Raw genomic sequence first — 17,163 nt, forward strand, 5'->3', positions numbered from 1 at the left:
GTAAACAAAGTGAAATAAAACAAATTATCTTGCTTCCACAAGCTAGTAATATACCAACATGCAAAACACGAAGAGCTTTCTCAATTAATGCAATGTATCCCAAGGCCATACATTATTAAAACGTTGAATAGAATAACAGAAATGATTGCTGTATTTGAATTTCCAATTTTACGTCAGAACGGAGCTACGTTCAGCGAAAATTGCTCTTTAAGAGAAAGCTCATTAAACGATCATCGTTTTCCCATTGACTCCCATGTTAAAAGATAAGTTACGTTTCAGCCTCAAAATGTACCACTTTTGAACAGTTTTCTAACGTGAGAAATACTAATCACAATTTTAAAGTAAAGAAATAAAACCAGCAAATCTAACACTTACCACACATTAATAACCATAGTGCTTGCAGGTGTGCCTGTGCTCAGTGTCTCCAATGAATTAGCTCCTCCACCCAACCATTGCAGTGCTACCACGCGGCCCCCCTCCCCCACACGACGAATCACGCCTGCAAAAAGTACAACACAGCTGGTAAACAAATAGCTGCGGGCTGCGGTAATGCCCCCTTGCCGCCACGGAACGCATTCGATCGATCAGTCTCCGCTCGTTAAGCGAACGATTGCTCGTTTTGCGAACAAATTGGTCTAAATTCTAATTGCACGTTACGGATGATTATCTTCGAATGCTCGTTAAGTGAGACACGCCTGTACTTAAAATAATCATTTGTGGCACTTTTGTTTGGCCAATACTTGACCACACCGGTCATGATGGGTGGGTGAAAGAGGGAGGGCTGGGTGAGGACACCCCAGGATCTCTTTAGATATCACTCGTCAATGATGTCAGGCATGACGTGAGATCCAACTTGGGTCGCTAAAAGCCCGGGGTGTATTAATAAAAAATCGTACGAGGGCGGTAGTAATTTTTGTTATTTTACTACTGCAGCATTTGAAAATGTACTAAAACATTGAAATTTCAGGGATTTGTCAGTATACTTCTATTCCCCACAAACAGCCCAGGAGTTTCTCCCCGAGATTCTCGCACTTAAGTGGACATGTGCGCCGCGTAACCCAAGCATGGCTCCCCGCCCGCGAATAAACGCCACGCCGTCGTTACACCACGTCACAAAAAGGCAAATTAGATTCGAAGCTTTTCGTGACTGCAGGAATCCACACTCTTTGGTTCTTTCGGTAAAGTCACGTAGAAAACATTATTATTTGAATTTATTTTCTACGCGACTTTACCGAAAGAACCAAAGAGTAAAAGGCAAATGCTGGTCCAACCGACACATGGAAACTGCAGACCAATCACCAACCTCGCGTTCACGTCTGGGGTTGTTGAGAAGTTGGTATCCCCATCAGCTCGTGACATTCCTTGAACAACACAACCTGTTTACAGCTTCAAAATCTGCCTACAAGGAGCACCACTCAACAGAGACTACTCGAGTCTCAGATTCTCTGTTAGCCAATCGTGGCGACGTAAAAATACTTCAGAATCAGAATCTTCATTTATTCACTTGGTCGACTTGTGGGTGCTGCGGTTTGCGAGATGTAAACTTCCTTGGCTGGTATACATGAGGTCGTGGATTTGATCCCCACCCTGATGCCTGTATATTTGGAGATTGCACGTTCTCCCCGTGGTCGCGTGGATTTTTCTCCGGCTTTTCCCTCCACATTTAGAATCAACGTGTGTTTGGAGTATTTGGCTGCTACAAATTTCCACGCGATAACCGACTTCGTTGAGCTATCATTTGTGATAGCCAGGTCGCTTCTGAAAAACAGCTATATAGCTGAGTGGGCCTTACCCGCTCAAAAGAAAAAAATTGTTCAGTTCAATAGCTTAGACATGTCCGCTGTTTTTTTATGCGGTCGACCTCACAATCTTCGTCAACTCATCTTCACGCCATCGTAGATCGATTCTTTTCCTCTGGCACCAGACGCGGACTGCAGGCTTTGCTGGTCAGCACTGCAACGAAGTGTTGCAGGTCCAGCACTGTTTATACTTTGCAAGGCTGACATCTCGAGTCGCTCGGCGAGACGGTCTTGGTATTACACTCGAAATGCTGACATCGGGTGGCTTTACATTTCCTGATAAAGCCGCTTCATGTGTCGCATCGTTACCTCACCTTAGCTCGTGCATTGACAACATCAAACCAGTGGATGCCATCGCATCGGCTAAAGTTAAATGCTGAGAAGAGCCAATTCGTCCGGCCTAGTATCAAGTAGCAACTTGTCAAAGTTCTGTTTTCGGGTTATCACCCCGAGAGGCACACAGAGCCATCCCACTGTCTGCTGCCGTCATGCGCCTGGGAGTCAATCTTGTTCCTGAAGCGACATTCGCTGCACGCATGCAACATTTGTCTGGCAGGCGCTGTTACCAACTACGGCGGCTGCTGCTCACGACACGTCGTTCATTGACTTTCGATGCAGCCAAGACACCAGTCCACGCGTCCATCACCAACCTTGTGCACTCCTGTTACCAGTGTCTTCAGCTGCGCGCGGTGCCGTCAATCTGCATCCACTCTGGTCTGTCCTCAATTCGACGAACATTGTGACAAAGTGCACTGGCTAACAATTAAAGCAAGGGTCGACTACAAGCCCTGCTCGTTCTTTGTATGCACAATGAACTGCTTTAGCACCGTACGTAGTCAACCGTCCTATTCGTAGGTGCAGGGGGAAGAAATCCAAGCTAAACGCAAAAGGCAGTTCTAAAGAATTGAGTTTTCAATCTAGATTTAAAATGGATGATTTTCTATTAATTGCCAACTACACTTACTAAGTTTATTGCAGTCCATAGCATAATATAGGCAGGATACCTTGAACAGTTTGACTAAGTGCAAGCATTTTAATCACCCCTGGGTAAAGCTAGATGTAAAGATGCCATCCAGAAACGGTTCCATCACGCCATTTCTGACTACGTGTCTTGTAAGAGGTGGAAGTACCCACACTTTACCCCACCACACACGCCCGGTGGGGGAAGGGCGGTGGGCCTGGGGGGGGAGGGGGATTTAAAAAAAAATGTGCTCATTGTTTCAACTGCCGCACTGGGAGATAGAATTGGCGACGTGCAGATTGCACCGTGCGCTTAGCCCTGGATGTGTGCTCACTAACTCATGAATCTCTGTCCCTCGCTGTCGCTATGCTTGTCAGTGGTCATGAATACAAGTGTTGGCGCAGTGCAGCGTATCGTTGAATTTTTTTTTTTTAAAAAGCACCAGTTAAAAAAAAAACGCATCAGCGTGAATGACAGAACAGTCGGTCGTCGATTGAAGGACCGCCCCACACTGCCAGCCTCTGTCTGCCCCCAGGAGGAAGCTGTGCCCTCTGATGCAGAATGGCTTGGACGCTCAGTGGCCTTGTCGCTTGTTGCGGTGCGCCCACACTTGATTACCCGGCGACCGCTTGCCCACCTCCACGATCACCTTGGTGTACAGGGGCCATCGCTCCGCCTTAATGAGCTTGTACTCGAGGGTGTTGATGCCGTCCCTCCACATGGTAAAGGCCGTCTTAGTGATTTGCCAACTCCTGTGTGCAGGGGTCATGGGCAGATAACGACATCAGGGGAGCAGCCAGACGTTTTTCGGCGCATGGTGCGAGAGCAAAGCATGGTGCCACCCTTGCGTCCCCCCCTCCCCCCGCAGCTGCTACAGCAGCGAGGGCACCACCCCCATCGAAAACATGAGCCACCAGTCGTCGCTGCTTGCCTTCATCGATTCACCGAAACATTTGGACGACGCCACCCCCCAGGAGGGGTGCCCGGGGCTGCCGCCCAACCCGAACCACCCACCCACCACACCCCCGCCTGCCCAGCCCACCCCACAGCTGCTACGGGATTGATCAACATGACCTCAGCGGTGGCCTTAGGCATTATGAGGTCAGCACCAAACAATGCATTTAAAGGCCACGTATGAGAAATGGAAGTGGCAAAAATTGACTGTTGAAACGGCCCTGCTTTTGAGAGAGCGCCTTCCAATTCGAATCGGCCTGCGGAAGTAAAACTTTAAAATGTAATCCTATGCAATGACGAGCACCTTCGTTGTTTGCGGTATATTTTGTTATCGTGACACTAGGACTACACCCGTTTTAAACCTATACAACAGTCTGCATTCAGCAGCTTCCCGCCTCTTTCCTCCTGATCACGATCGCTTGTGTTGTGATCGAAACGTCGACGTTTTTTGTTCATTTAATATTTGTTGCTTTTATTAATTTATACCTATCCGCGTGACTCTGTTCGAAAGACCCAAAGAGTGTTTGTTATCGTGACGTTTGCCGGACGTTCAGCGGACGCGTGGGTTGTTGTACCGCATTATGGCTCCAACGTCTATGCTTCTTGGCTTTACCAGATATAGTAAAATAGCTCTCCCGGTCCACACGGGCATGGATAGCCCCTCATCGAAGCGGCGGATTGACATAGGACTTTACATGTACATACGTGAAGAGGTGGCTATGTCATCAGTGGCACAAATCGTTTCTGCATCCTAGCATATGGCACATGGGCCACGGTAGACTTCGGTTCCACGAGAGATGGGGAACTTTAAGGGATACCAATTTCCTTTCATCCAGTTGTGGATTGCCAAACAGGCTGTATGTAAGTGCGCACACCTCCGATTAACACGGTTGGCTACGTACGGTGCGAAAAGAAGTTCAACATACATACGCACACGTTCCTGTTTAGCAAAGTGTGCACTCTGGCACTGATCAAACTGCTTTAGATGTATTCAAGACACTCCCAGATTGTTGCTGCAAAAATGTGTTCAGCGTGTGTCCGTGTGAGATCTGGAATTTGCCCGACGGGAACGCACAGATTTCAGCTTGTACCCACCCCACTGTTGACCAAAAAGCTCTGATAGAAACTACAGTTATGTACCTGTCTATATAGTCACACTGGCGGTAATTTTTTTCATATATATAAATGCCCGAATGATTATTGCCCTGCATGCAGATATTGTGCGTCGTGTAAAGGGAGACTCACCGGAATGGGTTGTTTTCATTGTGAGCGTCTCGATTGTGTCGAATCATTCTGTACCTCCCAATCGTCATGTCAGGACGTGAGATGTTCATTCCCACTTTTCTGATCCTAGCGCACAACGCAGCTTCACAGCTTTACATGTCAGCATTACACACAATAACAGCCCCTCACATTGCTGTATATATCGTCTTTGCAGAATTGTTTGTGAATATCGCAATTTCCTCCATAATAAATTCCCTTTGCCAAGCCATTCTCCCACGGTATCCCCACGTCCTGGCACTACAGACTCACCTGAATTCATAGCCAAAAAAATACACCTGCCCAGAGTATTAAATTCTAATCATTATGATCAACCGTGAACAATTTCTTATGCTTAATACAACGACCGGCATTTAATAAAACACCAAATGCTTGGTAGAATTGCATCTACTGTTAGTAAAAATCCATTGTCAATGTTACCAAATTCTCCATGCTGATGTTTCACAAAATACGTGGAATGCGCACCTGCTTTTCGCAGGGGGTCCATGACATGAACAAAATAATCTCAAGAATATAAATTTGGATAAAATGTTGATTAATTAAATTATGTATGCGGCTATAAATATCCACGTGATAGGCCACTTTGTCGAGCTATCATTCGTGGCCAGGTTGTTTCTAAAAAAAAACACAAGTGAATAGTTCAGTGGGAATTTACTCTGAAATGAAAATAGTTTAGTTTATTTGTATATTTTTGTTTAAGCGATTTGTTTACCTTTCCTCTACTGCACACTCCCCTCGTGTTTTTGTACTGTCTGTTGTTGTAACGTTCTCACCTACTGGACATCTGTGAAAAAGAGCTTTATAGCTCATCGGATTCCTCCTGCAGTCTAAATACATATTCTGATTCTGAACCCGTATTGTGCATTGTGGTGCGCACATCGCTTTGAAACCCTGCCAAGTTGTGCGGCTGGTGCCATGGATAGAGGTCAAAGTTAAAGGTGCAGCTCTGTATTTGGTGGCTCATGCCGTCGCCGCTGCTGCTGCAAAAGGGTCTCAACTATGTGGAGTTCCAGGGAGTCTCGATGGAGTGAAATCGACCCACTCTTTACACACCAGACAGACGTCTTGGAAGAGGCAGAAGTAACCACACTTTAAACCGCCACCACTACAGGCGACCTTCTGATCGGAAAAATTTGGTGCACCCATGCGTACTGCTGGGTGGACAGAGTTTGGGGGATTTAGGATAACTTGCACCATCGGTTCAACTGCTGTGCCATGAGAACAAATAGAGCCAGCGACATCTGGGTTGAGAAATCGAGTGGACGAACCAGTACATCAATTCGCAGAAAACTCTGCTGAGGGAGAACTTTTGATATAAATTATCTCAAACATCATTGAGCCATTTTACATGAAAACTTTGGCCATGACCTTCTTTTGTTTGAAGTCAGGCCTCAGAATGTGTCTCTTTGTTATGGAATGTTCTTAACTGGCACGGCTAATGAGAAGGGGAAGTGTGGTGTGTCGTTGATCCCTGCACGATAATTTGTCGAGCAGGCTATGATGATATATGGAAATGTTGCTTATAGCATTAAAAGCCACCTTGAAATGAGTGGTTCTTTGGGCAAACGGCTTTATATATGTGCAATTTGTTATCCTAATAACTTTGAAAATGAATTGAGTGTTTGTACGAATGTTCTTATACATTATAATTATGTAAATGTTGAGCCCATGTTTGGTATGCTTCTCTCTCTCTGTGTCCCCTATTGTGTCGGTGTTGGTTCCCCCTACTTGGTTGTCTGTGTATACATCTGGGGTTATGTGTTTCCCCTCTCTCATAAATTTAGCTCTTCTGTAGCTGATGATGGCTGCTTGTGTTGCAACCGAAACGTCGTACGCTATTATGTTATTTTATTATTTCTTATTTATACGTGACTTTACCGAAAAAACAAAGATTAATTGAAAGGAAAGAGTTTTAGCATTGTGACGTGTGAATGAGACACAAGTGTGGTGTTTCAAAAGTCCGGTGCGTCCACTCTCACCTATTATAGATGTCGTCATCCTCTCCTCCCCAGCCCCAGTAATTGTTGGGAAAGCCATTTATCTTCTCAAATTGTTTTTTAGTGAGGCCAGACACTCCGCCAAAGCACTCTTTGTACGGGAGACTGCACACAAAACACAATCATTACATTCCTTAAAATGTGGCTCGTATTGAAACAACAATGTTGGTCAGCTCACGTTGGTGAAGCAAGGCAGAAATGATTCAGGTATCACTCGCCACTCATGTTAACCGTGGCCAGGAATCAAACTCAGGTCGCAGAGCATAAAGCACAATGTACTAACCACTGTGCCACAACTCCACCCCCAACATATTTCATCATGCACAAAATAGCTTGATATTGCTATCCCTAATTCCTAAAATCCTTTTTGACAAGAACAAGAATACAAATAATGCCATTGAGGTTTTTTTTAAGCTCCATATTTACCAGTTATGCTTATGACTAAATCAGCAGTGAGATCGCAGAAGCTCAGCAGGGTTGAGCTTTGATCATGCTTTGACGGGAGACCACCATGCATAGCAGGTCCCTATAGTCTGCTGCGGGGCAACACTGTGGGAAGCAGATGGCAATGTAGCGATATCCATTGTTGTACTGTACCGTGTGCATGTTTCCCACTGTCACCAACTTGCATTTGACGCAGCGTGTTGAAGTATGGTCAAAATGACTCCTCCTTGACCCACACGGTGGGAGGAGGCCGTCATCCAACAGTGTATTGAGACCAGGGGGCCTATTTGAAATGAGAGCTGCGATTAAATGTTTTCGGGGTGTCGGTCTCACACCTTTACATGTCCCCCGTGGCTCCATCGCAACATGCGTGCGTTCTCAATTGGCCAGTGCATTGGCACACTTTATCACTTGGATCACATCGACAACACGGTGCATTGACAACAGGGCTGCATGATGAACATTATTTCGTTAACTGCCGAGACGTTAGCTTCGCGGTTACTTACACAGGGCTCCATGCTTTAGCAACAGAAAATGACTGGAATGTGCCTCGTCGACAGACGCAATTAGAGAGGGACATTTACTCTGCCGTGTTGTCAAGCCTTTGGCTATTTTGAACACAGACTGCCGTAGAACAGGATTTTTTTCTACCTCTGTTTTTTTTTCTTTTGAAGTTTAGTTTGTGACGTTTTTGGGTTGGGTCTCATACGTTGCAGAAACGTAGCATTAAGTAGCATGCATGCACATCTACAGGCCCACCTGTCGATCCACCATGCAGGAGGTGGAGGCAAATTGACCATACTTCACCACACTGGTCAGTGAGGGTTGGTTAAAAGTCGGGGGGGGGGGGGAGTGCAGAACAATAATGGATTTGCTGTACTGCCCTCAAATGCCCACATGGCCTTCTATGCCTGTGTTTTGTGCTTGGTGGTCGCCCATTCAAACACTTTCCAGGCACAAAGCCTGCTTAGCTCCAGAAGTAATTTAGGCGTGGGTGCATTCTGGGTGATTTGGGAAAAGCATTATGTAGCACATTTAAAGCTTGCAACAAAGTTATTAATGATATATACTGTATTGCTTACGTAACATTAACTAGTCCTTTGTGAATCTGCTGCAACGTGTCAGGTCATTTTGACCATACTTCACCGCACTGGTCAACATGAGTTGGTGAAGAAGTGGCTCATGACCCGTTTCAGATCCCAATCACCACTGATGTTAGCTGTGGCCAGAAATCTAAACTTGAGGTCTATAGACGTTTACAAAGTAGGTGCATAATGCAAGTGTGCTCAAAATGTGTCTGCGTAAAAATATGCATTTGAAAATAACAGTCAATTTAATCACGTGCAATCAGCCTTAACGCCATCGAGGGCTCGTGAGATAAATGAGTCGATCACGCACGGCCAAAGGAGAGAACACATTGAAGACGACGACCACAGCAGAGACGGAGCGATGAGATCAGTCTGTGTGCGGGGATGGGCGGTAGTGGCATTTGACCCTGAGGAATGGTCATGGCATAGGGAGGCCTTTATCTAGCAGAGGATAAGACGCATGGCTGAAGAACATTATGAGCATGCATAGCCTGCATGTATCGATGCATTAATTGGTCAATTTAAAACAAAAATATTGAGGTCATTATTTAATATACATTAAAGATATTTGTTACTGTTTAATTTGGGTAAAATGCAACATCAACGTTCATTGGGAACATTGATTCAGAATATCATTGCAGAAAGGACCCATTTAAAACCAAACTTGCCTCTCGTACAGGAAACAAATTTCTGAGATGAACCATTTATCACTGTTATCACCCTCAGCCGGTGTAAATCCACCGTCCTTCACGGTGATGCGATGCGACAATCCATCCCCACTCCTGCAAAGGGACCGATCTCATCACTCCACTTCATCGGCGGTTAACCTCTCGTGTGCATTCTCTCCTTCGGCTGTTATTCCATTCCAGGTGTTGTCCATTGGCCATCATTCTTTCAATGTGAGGTGTCCTTTTAAATTCCCACTTACGTTTATGAACAGTCAACGTGACATCTCTGATTTTAATTTGTTCCCTGATCAACGTGTTCCCTCTTTCTGACTCTCAGTGTAATTTCAAGCATGCATCTCTACATGCTTCTGTGCACACTTTTCAACTTTTGGTCCACATTATTTCAGAAAACGTAACTTCTACCTTTTTATACTTTTGCCCAAACATTACAGTGGCAGTGTAAAAATACACTTCATTTACTAGAACACATATTGACTGTTAATACCTTAAAAAATGTTTACAGGAATCCATGCAGCCAATTACACAGTAAAACTATGAAAGGGCATGTCATACATGCAATTAAAATGTATTGTCAATTAGCCATGTCCATTCCCACCAATTTTATTTTTCGTTAAATCCTTTAATTGTGTATGATTATGATGGTTAAATATGCGAAGACGCTACTCTTTGAAATGAAAACGGCAAGGTTAATGTACACGTGCAGAGTTGGCTGTTCGAAAATAATTGAACAATCAGTTTTAATTTCGTTTCACAACAGATTTTAAAACAAATGAAGGGATTTTTCACGCTCCTCCCCAATTCTCTCGGTGCCACGATTAAGCGTCTCTTACGCACAATGACTCCATCTGAGCATGACCCAACAACGGAGGACCACAGATGTGTGCCACCGTGCCTGACCTTAGCTAACAGGCGTTGAAGAAACCCCCGTATAAAGCTCTTCTTCCATGTGTCTTCGGGTCGTACTACAGTGTGTTGTTCGGCACGATATTCGACGTTTTAATCCACGTGCTAGGAACTTCGTTGGGGAACTATTCAGCACCATTCAGAGCTATTCAGAAAAACCACAAAAACCTCCCTAAAATATGGTGGCCCATGCAATCCATTAAGTCTGGGGCCACCATTAATGCAAACCCCAACACATGAAGCAAAGCCTACTTAAGTGCTTGCCCTACACAGTCGAATAAACTCTGTACATTTTCACGCCAATATCTGTGAATGCTTGACACGTGGCTCAGCCGGCCCAAAGTGGGTCACGAAGGCACTGGAGTCGGACTGCAATGGATTGAGATGAACTGTTGCGCGAAAGTTCCGGTCGAGAGAGGCTATGATTGGCACAAACGTGGAGGCTCGTGCGGCACACGTACCTGAAGTTGAACTTATCGACAGCGACGGAGAAGTGCCGGGGGTTGTCGTAGCAGCGGTAGAGGTTGCGGTCGTCCATGGGCACCAGGTCGACGTCGCTGAAGATGAAACAGTCGTAGGGGGCGTCCTTGAGGGCCTCCACGTAGCCAATGTTCATGAGCTTGGCTCGGTTGAACACCCCCTCTCCAAACTGCAGCCACCACATGCCAATGATCCAGTTTTCCAGAAAATGCATGCCTTGCAACTCAGCTTTTAAGACTATAGCGTTACAATTTGTGGTTTAAGACTGTAGCTTTAGAATCGAGGTTTAAAGCGTAAATTCATGAGCTTTGTCTGTCTGCACGTCAGTCTGAAACGTGTGGTCAAAACAGTGCTCGTAACTATGATCCAATGAGCAAGACTTTAGTATGAAGTTGTCTTGCTGTTAGAGACTTGCCCGATTGAAAACTGGCCAAAGTGATCAAAGGGTTTCCCCCAAACACGGAGACGCAAACCAAAAGGACCATTTGCAAATATGCAAATTTATTTTGTCCTGACCTTCCCTCCTGCGAATGAAATGCTTAAAAGGACAACCCCATTTCGTTGGAAAGTATTGCATAATCCATGCATATGAATGATTGTCTTCCTTGATCATATTTTATTTTAGTGAAACACCTCCACATTAGAATGACCAATTTATAAGCTTAGTGCTCAGAGGTCAGAGCGCTGAGCTTGCACCACTGAGACGCTGGATTTGAATCTAGGTATCAGTCACCCATGAATTAAACCTGATTTTTATCTTAGCACGGTCAAAAAAAGAGACTTGATTAAAATTCCAGCTCTGATCATGAAATGTCGTGGCTTGACTAGAACGTGATGACCATGTCTCTATGTATCAAGGTGGGTGACAAAGTGCCGTCCTCAATGTCAAAGAGATCCCTTACAGAGATACTGAGATATGTCCTTCGAGGAACCGTTCTCTAACACCGGTCTGTGAAGAGGGCAATTGTTGTTTTCTTTCTAACAGTGACCAAGCGACTCAACTAAAAGCAGAGCGAGCAATTGAATCAGCTGGACGGAGGAAAGTGGGCAATTGAATGTTGACTACATGTCGTGTACCTGGTTGACGATGTAGACACCGTACTCTACGCGCTGACGCTGGAGTATCGGGTGCAGGTAGTAGAGCCAGTGCTTGAGGTGCTCATCTCGGTGCCGGAAGGGGACGATGATGGCCACCTTCTGGCTGGGGATACAGTCCGAAGGGTGGAACTGGCCGCCCAGCTCCACATTCGGGTTTGATTTCTCTATCGCTTCCAGACTCTGCGGCGTCTTCACAAATGAAACATTCATCGCCCCCACTGTCAGGAGAGAAAGACAAACACACAGATGTATTGGTCTGTGCCTATGTAAAAAGATTGAAACAACGGTAAAGGTGCTGCCCTGCAATTATTTGCGTATGCCACTGCTGGCAGAAGAGCCTCCAATCGAGGAAGCTCCAGTGCTCTGGAGTTAACATATCGGTGGCGAGATGTTAACTACGTCGCTTGACACCTGTATATATGGCGCTTGCGTGTTCTCCCCGTGGCCGTGTGGATTTTCTCCAGGTCCTCCGGATTTCCCCTTTCACATTTAGCAACATGAGTTTAGAGTTTTTGGCTGCTATAAATTTCCACATGATAAGAAATTTCGTTGAGCTATCATTTGTGCCTATGTCGCTTCTGAAAAAGAGCTGAACGATTTGGGGAAAAATATCTAATTGCGATTTTTCTGACATATATTACGATTTGATTTGCGATTTTTTTTTAAAGTCAAGCTTCGGTTCAATATTCACTGTGTAATACATTTAAAACATGTGATGGAGCATTACCACGTGATACCATCATATATATGAACTGCTCTATATATTCTAGTGCAAGGATGAGAACTTAAAATATATGAATTGCTTCCAACATGTATTTATTAAAATGTTTTAATTGAAATAGAACAATCAAACATAGAACAATTGTTAAGTTACATAAATAAAGTTATAATAATTAAAAATAAAATAATTCCAATAATAAATTAATAGGACTTTTCAAATCGCAAAAAAATCGCAGCCTTTGCGATTTACTAATCGCATTGTTTCAAATTGCGAATTCGATTTGAAATTGATTAATCGTTCTGCCCTACTATACACTATACAGCTCAATGGGCTTTACCTGATAAAATAAAAAAAAATTGTTTAGTTTTTAGTCTATGGATTGACCTACGATATAGTACGCTGGACAAACGTCTTGGAAGAGGTGTGTGCACCCACACTTTACCCCACCACACGCGACCCGCTGATCAACTAACTGTGATGTACCCATGGACGAATATGTTGTGTTTATTGTTACATGATCTTGCGTTACAAGCGACAAATTACTTTGTGTTCATATGCAAATGTTAGGACTGTCACGTTTGGATCTTAACAAAAGAAAGCTTAAATTTTGATTTAAAGCTTTCGTGACTGCAGTAATTCATATTCTTAACAATCCATATTAACAAAGTCAATCTCGCTCCTGTGCGTGATATGATCTTATGCCTCCATCTCCGAGGTGGTCTTCCTGTTGGGCGCGTTTGTGAAAAAGAGCTTCATAGCTCATCGGATTCCTCCGGTATAAATACACATTCTGATTCTTTGGGTACCGATCCGACACGAGCCTCGATCTTGACCATCATCGCTTCTAGCTATGTGTCCCGGCCTAAGCCCACTAACTTTCCTTCACAGTCAATGTGATGTGCAGTATCTATCTAATGCTGTGCGCTCACCATTGCGCCACCGCTCCCCACACAATAAAGACAAGAGATAAACATCCCCTGCTATTGAGACGAGTGTCCTGTTAGCGAGCACCTGTTGAGACCCATAGGTCACACTCGGGGTGGATGGCCGGCACCACGCCAGGCTGCATTCGTAGTCCCAAAGCTGATGTTTACATAGCGTACGGGGCAATGATTTTATGGTCGCGTCGACCCTATACACACACACACCGACACAATCAGAGGATGCCTCGTATACGCAAGACGAGGATACCCCATATAGCCTGCGACAGACTGTAGGGGAAAGTGATGTTTAGCGAGCACCTTCGAATGGCACGGCGCACGAGGGGGTGGGTGGCCAGCACTGCACCCGGTCACCTTTGTCTCCCTAGTGGCGATCTTTACACCCCGCAACCAGATACTCATTTGAGGCCGAGTCAACCTAGGGGTGGCTCAGGACCAGTTCAGATGATCGTCACCGGTGCCGGCCGTGAGCCGGAATCGAATTCTGCTCACCGGGGGTTTCTCAGCGCGGGCAGAGCATCCTGCACCTACGACGAGCACGACTGCTTTACGCACGGCGCAAACGAAGTTCAACACCCGTCATCGTTCCACCACGGCTCCCCCCACACACATACACTCACACAGGTGTGCGGGTCGGTCCGAGCAGGTAACCTGTCTTGGCGCTTGGAGAGGGATCGGGAACTGTCGAAATCCGGGAACGGCGTGTTGCTCCGTGAGACCTTGAGACGCATGTTCCAGCAGCTGCAGCTGATGAGTCTGAGCCCGAATGAACGTCATCACCTGCTCGTGCGCCTTCGTGTAGAGCACCAGCACGAAGAAGCAATTTGCTCCAAACGCCACGATAATCATGCTGGCGAGTCGCTTCTTCGTCGCGCCGTACATCGCAGCGGCCAACTTATTCTTCCACACCCTTGCACGCGCGTTCATGTACCGCGACGGGGCTTGCGAGGCTGCCAAGAAAGTATGCTGAACCGACTTCACCAAACTCATCCGATGCGCATTACGGCCGGGCTCATCGGCCGGAGGCAAATGACTCGGAGAGCGATTTGCTGCCGGCGCAAACGGCAGCGCCAAAAGCCACCTGGAATCCTCGCCGATTTGGACTCGCAGGTGAACACGGGTTTTTGTTTTCGGCGATACAAAGCGACTTGGGAAACCGAACCCCAGCCCGTCGGTGTATTCTAACCGAATTGTTAATGCCGGCTCATGTGTCCGAGAGAGAGAGAGAGATGTCTATTTATATAAACGCGCACACACCTTTCTCTATTGGAGCTTTCTGCTGCAGCGACCTGATGATGATAATTGTGGCAACTTGCGGGGCATGTTAGTCTCGGTGGCTGTGCGTGTAACAATTTCGCCTCCTGCTTTTGCAATGGGCGTTCCCAGTTTAGTCAGAGGCGGCGTTTAAAGGCGGTGAGAAAAGCAAGCAAGAGAGAAGAAACTCAAAGGGGCCTCGGTTTCATGAAAAAATAGGAGTGGACAAACGATTAGCTGAATGTCAAATGTTTAGAAACATAAGCAGCAAATTAACGTTTAGAACGCGAAGTGTTACCTCGTCTTCGTCTTGTCTGCATCTTTGTACTCATCTCGCTGCATCTCTATTCGTGTCAACATTTCGATGATCTCACTAAAACCTGCATGTTCTTTTTGTCTCAATCTCTTCTGTCATCTCACTCGGATTTCATACATCGAAAGGGGAGCCCTCTACAAATAAACTAAACTTATTTTATTTTATTTTACAAGGTAAGGCCCGCTGAGCTATATAGCTCTTTTTCAAAAGCAACCTGGCCACAAATGGTCACCAATTGGCTAACACTAGAAATGTGCTTAATAAAGTGAACGGTGATTTGCACGTGACTTTACCTCTGCCACAATTGCCATGAATGCTATGACTAAGGTCCATTATGGCTGAGGCTGTATAAACGTTTAATTTACGCATGTTCGTGACCTAATGTTTTTTAGACACCGTTTTTGAATTTGTGTTTCAGCACTCTTGTTTATCCTGTTCGCAGTGAGTTATTGGCGTGGGTTTCATGTAATTATTTTGTCGTTTTTGCTATTGTTAGTTTGCACAATCTCACCCTGCGGTGTCGTCGTCATGGAAGTGTCACCACTGCGAGGTGGTTGTCATAGTCACAGAGTTCAATTTTGATTTAAAGCTTTCGTGACTGCAGTGATTCATATTCTTGGTTCTTTCGGTAAAGTCACGTTGACTTTACCGAAAGAACCAAGAATATATAGTCACACAGTTCCCTAGCTCTACGGGGGCCTTGCCAGTTAAAAAAAAAAGTCCGAGTCTGATCATATTTAAAGAGAACATTTGAAGCATTTCCTCTCCACGTCTGCGACACCAACAGAATGGAGATGACAAGCTGAAATGTGCAGAAAGAAGTGTGCAGAGACGCATGCTTTGACACCGACAAGAAGACAAAGAACGTGCATAAGAAAAACGAGTAATTATCATATATCCTGTAAAGGGATTTTGACCTGGACAGGGCAGACACATCGCTATGATGGACTGAAAGGACAAGACTGGTGGACTAAGTGGCAAATTGCTCCTCATTCATTGAAATTGATGGAGCTAGCCAGATGATATTTATGGACATACACAACACAGAGACACACGCACAGATTAAACCAATTCTGACATTTTCTGTAAAATGGTGAGAACATTATTTGAGATGAGAATATTTTTCATAGATGTCCAGTAGAGGCGGGTCAGAACGTTACAACAGACAATACAAAACACGATAGGAGTGTTCAGTATCGGAGAGGTAAGCAAATCACTTAAACAATTATAAAAAATTATGTTTTATCTTACCAGGTAAAGCCCATTGAGCTATCAGCTTATTTTACAGAAGACCTGGGCACAAATGATAGCTCAACGAAGTGGCTTATCACGTGATATTTTATAGCAGCAAAATAATAAAAAAATTATAACATCCGACATAAAAGTGTCTGCAGGCTGGAAACGTACATCAGAATGATTCACGCAAATAGTGATGTCCATTGTCTCAGTAGATGTGAATGTGGCCATGAGATCGGGCCTTCCAAAATGCATTGGTTGTCACTTGGCACCACAATACTGCGTGTATGATGCACACAACCTCGTGCTGGAAGTGGGAGGTCGAGAAAGCTGGGGATGCGGGGGGGAAATTAACTCGGAAAAATAGACTAGTACCCGGCAGATATGATAGACACAACCATAAAGCAGTTAAGGTTTTACCTGGTTAATAACATCCTTCCAATGATTGCTCAATTTGTATCCATAAAAACGTCGTGATTTGTTTTATTTTAATTCATTTCTAACTACTGTACGTGACTTTACCGAAAAAAAAACAAAGAGTATGGATTCCTGCAGTCACGAAAGCTTTAAATCAAGCTTTGTATCCTTATAGAATGAATGTTGAAGTGTATTCTGTATTTGATTGGTAACCAGTATTGGACACATTCCCATCATTGAGCTCCTCCGGCGGGCAAGGCTGCGTTGGTTTGTTGCATGTGGTCCGCATGCCTAGCCACGGCATTCCTAGCTACTGCATGCCCAAGCAGCTTCTGTTTGGCCGGGTGGAAGGGGGATAAATTGACGCGGCACGGGCAGGAGGATGTGGAGCCGAGTGGACTTTCCGAAGACCTGGTACCAGCGGTGTCAAGATCGGCCACTGTGGAGGAAGCTCGTGAAGGACGCTGCTACTGGGCAGAGGCACTCGCCCTCCAACAACAGCGGAAGGCAGAGGAGCGACGCTCACAACGAGTGGAGTAAACGCAACAAGTTGGCATAGTAGGGGGGGGGGGCACATGTGGTGC

At 45.2% G+C, this 17,163-nt stretch overlaps 1 protein-coding gene across 1 annotated transcript; it reads right to left on the reverse strand.

The window, feature by feature from the left end:
* Positions 1–64: 64 nt before the first annotated feature.
* On the reverse strand, positions 65–14,851 carry LOC116948918 (beta-1,4-galactosyltransferase 2-like). The gene is made up of 6 exons (XM_032966183.2): positions 13,977–14,851; positions 11,674–11,912; positions 10,578–10,765; positions 6,975–7,097; positions 4,960–5,064; positions 65–3,512 (listed from the first exon to the last, which is right to left on the reverse strand). The coding sequence occupies exons 1-6, from the start codon at positions 14,344–14,346 to the stop codon at positions 3,335–3,337; spliced, it is 1,203 nt and encodes a 400-aa protein (XP_032822074.1). The 5' UTR covers positions 14,347–14,851; the 3' UTR covers positions 65–3,334.
* Between the last annotated feature and the right edge of the window lie 2,312 nt (positions 14,852–17,163).

The sequence above is a fragment of the Petromyzon marinus genome, chromosome 35 (genome assembly GCF_048934315.1).
Source record: "Petromyzon marinus isolate PM22_M1 ecotype Great Lakes invasive population chromosome 35, UKy_Petmar_22M1.pri1.0, whole genome shotgun sequence".
Taxonomy (NCBI): Eukaryota; Metazoa; Chordata; class Hyperoartia; order Petromyzontiformes; family Petromyzontidae; genus Petromyzon; species Petromyzon marinus.

Excerpts from the sequence above, each read along its gene's own strand:
- LOC116948918 (XM_032966183.2), bottom strand. The coding sequence starts at position 14,346 with ATGAGTTTGGTGAAGTCGGTTCAGCATACTTTCTTGGCAGCCTCGCAA. Across the intron at positions 10,766-11,673 it reads GTGTCTACATCGTCAACCAG|TTTGGAGAGGGGGTGTTCAA; the intron begins GTACACGACATG and ends TGGTGGCTGCAG. Across the intron at positions 5,065-6,974 it reads GATGACGACATCTATAATAG|GATCAGAAAAGTGGGAATGA; the intron begins GTGAGAGTGGAC and ends GTTGTGCGCTAG.